Below are 4596 nucleotides of genomic sequence, written 5' to 3'. Positions count from 1 at the left end.
ATGTCTGGCACAATCTGTTAAGACTAGACACAGAAGCGTATCACATTCAAGTCTTCACTACCCATGAAATCTTGGGTCACTCAGACATCCAAGGAAGGAAGCTAGTTGCCAACATCTGGGATTCTGGTGGAAACCGCGAATGTTTGGACCATTCATCATCGTGACCTATATTTTTAAGGCCCATCTAACCTTTTGCTAAAGCCCTATAACCACCCGCACCCACTCTCCTACTACAGAGATTACAAACCTGGTTCTTATCAAGCCAATTGATGATTTCATTGCACTTGTCAAGAATCTTCTGTTTGTCCTCATCATTGATCTTGCCCTGAAGTTTTTCATCTTCAACAGTTGCTTTCATGTTGAATGCATAAGACTCAAGTGAGTTCTTGGAAGACACCTTGTCTCGCTGTTTCTCATCTTCAGCTTTGTACTTTTCAGCTTCCTGGACCATGCGTTCAATGTCTTCCTTGCTCAAGCGGCCTGTGAAATTAACCAGTTTTTACTAAAACTGAACCTTCAAAGTTACCCTGCAACGTTTGTAACCCATTAAAGCTGCATTCCAGAAAATGATTTCTTGGCTAAAAATACCTTTGGGCAGTTGGAAGTATTTGAAAAATATGATCCTTATGACCCAAACCCTCTTAAGACAAAATATCAAATTAACTCAAAGTTGTGCTGTTAACTTACCCTTGTCATTAGTGATGGTAATCTTGTTCTCTTTTCCTGTGCTCTTATCCACAGCAGAGACATTGAGGATACCATTAGCATCAATATCAAAAGTGACTTCAATCTGAGGAACGCCACGAGGGGCAGGAGGTATGCCTGTGAGTTCGAACTTGCCAAGTAGGTTGTTATCCTTGGTCATGGCACGCTCACCTTCATACACCTTGGTAGGAAATAAAAATTACTAAGAATGGGCAAAGATTACTGCCCCAGTTTCTAGATTTGTGGAAAAGTCCATTAGGAAAGACGGATCGCTCAGACATCCAAGGAAGGAATTGGCCAACACAAGACTTCTGGTGGAAACTACGAATGGTTCAAGTCAAATCATCATAGCGGGACAAGTCTTCCCAAAGTTTCACAGGACCAAGTACAGCCAAAACAATACCAATACAATATAAAACATACCTGAATAAGCACACCAGGCTGGTTGTCAGAGTAGGTAGTGAAGGTTTGTGTCTGTTTGGTAGGAATGGTAGTATTACGCTTGATGAGAACAGTCATGACTCCTCCAGCAGTTTCAATGCCAAGAGAAAGTGGAGTGACATCCAACAGCAGCAAATCTTGAACATTTTCAGATTTGTCTCCAGAAAGGATGGCTGCCTGGACAGCTAAAGTGAAGACAATTGATTAAGAAAAAAATCCCAACCACCTCATTACCTCACTAACAAGTGTCAATCGCTCAGACATCCAAGGAAGTTGGGCCATCATCAGCTAAGCTTTTGGTGGAAACTACGAATGTTTAAGGAATCAATCATCACAGCGAGTCAGCTTGGGGCCTGAAAGGCCATCTGTTAGAACTGTTTAACTAGGATAGAGGGATTATTACCTGCACCGTAAGCAACAGCCTCATCAGGATTGATGCTCTTATTCAGTTCTTTCCCGTTGAAGAAATCTTGTAGAAGTTTCTGAATCTTGGGGATACGGGTAGAACCACCCACCAGGACAATATCGTGGATCTGAGACTTGTCTAGTTTGGCATCCCGAAGGGCTTTCTCTACAGGGTCCAGGGTGCCACGGAACAGATCAGCATTTAATTCTTCAAACCGGGCACGAGTAATAGAGGTATAGAAGTCGATTCCTTCGTATAGAGAATCAATCTCAATACTGGCCTGCGTGCTGGAAGAAAGTGTACGCTTAGCACGTTCACAAGCAGTACGGAGACGACGAACTGCCCTCTTGTTTTCACTGATGTCCTTCTTATGTTTGCGCTTGAACTCTGCAATAAAATGGTTGACCATCCTGTTGTCGAAGTCTTCTCCACCTAAGTGGGTGTCTCCGGCTGTGGATTTAACCTCAAAGATCCCATCTTCAATAGTAAGGATGGACACATCGAAAGTGCCACCTCCTAAGTCAAAGATCAGCACATTCCTTTCAGCACCAACCTGCAATTAAAGTACAAGGTAATTACTCCTTATCCATTCTCCACTGGCTCCAATCTATGGTAAAATGAATCCTATGCTTTACAAATGGTACATACCTTCTTGTCTAAGCCATAAGCAATAGCAGCAGCAGTTGGCTCGTTGATGATTCGAAGTACATTGAGACCAGCAATAGTTCCAGCATCTTTGGTAGCCTGACGCTGAGAGTCATTGAAGTATGCAGGTACCGTGACAACTGCATTGGTAACAGTCTAGGAACACAAATACTGTTTTTGTAGTCCATTCCTAAAACTATCAGTCCCATGATCACGTTGCCTCTGCGTGCACTTAAGACAACCATTCTTTAAAAAGACAACCTGATCAGTCAAGACCCCATGAATTCCATTTACTAGGAAATCTGGTGCATAATATTGCAACCTCCAACTACCTCCCTGTAGGGCTGCACACTACTCACCTTCCCAAGGTAGGCCTCTGCAATTTCCTTCATCTTCGTCAAAACCATAGAGGACACCTCCTCTGGATAGAAACTTTTTGTCTCTCCCTTGTATTCTACTTGGACCTTGGGCCTGCCAGCATCATTCACCACCATGAAAGGCCAATGCTTCATATCAGATTGGACAACAGCATCATCAAATCTACGTCCAATTAGGCGTTTGGCATCTGTAATGGGTAATCAAATGCAAAGGTTAACATTCCATCTACCCAGAACCACCCTGGTCCTCCATTACTCAAATGCCAAGAGGCCTAGCAAACTCAGTCTGATCTCAGAAGCAAACTCCATAGTAAATGGACTTACAGTTTCTGGCAGTTATTCAAATTCCCTAATTTTAGAATTACCTCAGCTTTCTTTAGCATGGAGCTGTAAAATGCCCACTAATAAATTAATCAGCTTTCCCTTTCTTCCGGGCTTTCATAGCTGCCTTGTATTCCATAAACTTCCGACTCTCAAATTACACGCAGTCTAAACCACGTGAACTCACAGCATACTGCCTGTATTAACGGCTTACCAAAAACTGTGTTGGTGGGGTTCATCGCAACTTGATTCTTCGCAGCATCACCGATCAATCGTTCGGTGTCTGTGAAGGCGACGTAACTTGGGGTGGTTCGGTTTCCCTGATCATTGGCAATTATTTCCACTTTCCCGTGCTGGAAGACACCCACGCAAGAGTAGGTGGTGCCAAGATCAATGCCAACTGCAGGTCCCTTAGACATGGTTGCTGGAAAATTTTAAAAAAGCCCATGGTTTGAAAAGGCAATTAAACGCTTAGAAACGTTTACTGTGAAACCTAGCTTCAGGTACGAAGCACTTTTGCCAAGATTTCACTTACCGCCTCCCCCCCAAAAACTGCCCTTGTGTGAAAACCACGAGTAAGGGCCAGATCAAGAAATTCTGCAGTCGACGTTCAGTGCCAACCGCAGCTGAGCCCAGCCCAGACCGAAGGAAGCACCTGTCCGGAGGGTCTGCGACAGTGCCGAGCACGTGGTCTCGAGCCCAGAGCCCGACCTCCACTCTCCCTCCTCCCTGCGACCTGCACTCTGACAGAAAACACAGTGCGGCCCGTATTCCGTGCTCAAGAGTCCCCCTCCCCCGCGTTGGGCGCGTGCCAATGGCGGATTCCTGCTCTGAGGATCTAGGGAAGGTCGCTCCAGGGCGCCGGACTTCCGCCCCCCTGAGCGCGGATGCGGCCCTCGCCCAGCCTTCCCTGTGGGCGCCGCCCTGGCTCCGCGGCGGCCATCACGGCCTGCAGCCCACGCCCCGGCTTTCCCGCCCGGCCGCAACCCAGGTCCGCCGCCTCCCAGGGTGAAGGGATCCCCTGGGCAGGGGACTCACGGCCCCCCGCCTACGTGAATGCCCAAAAGCCTCCAAAGTGCCGCAAACCTGCTCAGCCCGGGCGCGGGGTGCACGTTCCTGAGGAACCACCACGAGAGTACAAGACAGAGACCTTACCTTCTGTGTGGGCCCGGCCCGGCTTGAGAAGAAATCAGCCGTCTGGCGATTTAGCCCAGCGTTCAATGAGACCGGTTTCCGCCCGCCACCCTGTCTCTTATACCCTGCCTCAGAACCTTCCAGAAGGGGTCCACCCCTGCCGGCTGCCCATCATGGCTTCTTCGGCCAATGGGCGCGCGGCCACCTCTACGAGCCCCAATGACTAAGCCGGCTCTACCCCTCGGGCCTCGCCCACTCCCGCCCCCATTCCACCCCACCTCGCGATGACGCACTCACCGCAGCGTTCTGGAACTTTCATTCTCGCCCCCTTTCTCCGAACGGCCCCGGGGAAAGGGAGGGTGGAGCCGAGAGAGCCCGCGCGCGGGAGTCCTCAGTCACCCCAGGCCCGCGGGGCGGGGGGGGGGGGGTGTCAAAGGAGCGTCCGCTTCTGCGCAGGCGCTCCCAGTAAGCGTGGGCGGGAGGGGACGGAAGGAGAAGGAGGAAGAGGGGCGGGCAAATTTGGAACTAGCCAATGACAGCAGCACTGGCTGCTATCTGGATCCACGC

At 49.0% G+C, this 4596-nt stretch overlaps 1 protein-coding gene and 1 non-coding gene across 2 annotated transcripts; both read right to left on the bottom strand.

Annotated features, from left to right (window-relative positions):
• Nucleotides 1-169: 169 nt before the first annotated feature.
• On the bottom strand, nt 170-4201 carry LOC102737717 (heat shock cognate 71 kDa protein). The gene is made up of 8 exons (XM_081809967.1): nt 4051-4201; nt 3110-3319; nt 2557-2762; nt 2201-2353; nt 1550-2105; nt 1129-1331; nt 688-886; nt 170-480 (listed from the first exon to the last, which is right to left on the bottom strand). The coding sequence occupies exons 2-8, from the start codon at nt 3312-3314 to the stop codon at nt 185-187; spliced, it is 1818 nt and encodes a 605-aa protein (XP_081666093.1). The 5' UTR covers nt 3315-3319; nt 4051-4201; the 3' UTR covers nt 170-184.
• On the bottom strand, nt 1399-1486 carry LOC115939240 (small nucleolar RNA SNORD14). Its single transcript, XR_004074110.1, has one exon. It is a non-coding gene; the product is annotated as a small nucleolar RNA SNORD14 (small nucleolar RNA).
• Nucleotides 4202-4596: the final 395 nt, after the last annotated feature.

Source organism: Leptonychotes weddellii, unplaced genomic scaffold (assembly GCF_054177405.1).
Source record: "Leptonychotes weddellii isolate Sample4059 unplaced genomic scaffold, ASM5417740v2 HiC_scaffold_16140, whole genome shotgun sequence".
NCBI lineage: Eukaryota > Metazoa > Chordata > Mammalia > Carnivora > Phocidae > Leptonychotes > Leptonychotes weddellii.
The sequence above is the reverse complement of the archived record's forward strand: the minus strand, read 5'-3'. Positions and strand labels throughout refer to the sequence as shown.

Excerpts from the sequence above, each read along its gene's own strand:
- LOC102737717 (XM_081809967.1), bottom strand. The coding sequence starts at position 3,314 with ATGTCTAAGGGACCTGCAGTTGGCATTGATCTTGGCACCACCTACTCT. Across the intron at positions 2,354-2,556 it reads CAGAGGCCTACCTTGGGAAG|ACTGTTACCAATGCAGTTGT; the intron begins GTGAGTAGTGTG and ends TTGTGTTCCTAG. Across the intron at positions 1,332-1,549 it reads GGCTGTTGCTTACGGTGCAG|CTGTCCAGGCAGCCATCCTT; the intron begins GTAATAATCCCT and ends TCTTCACTTTAG.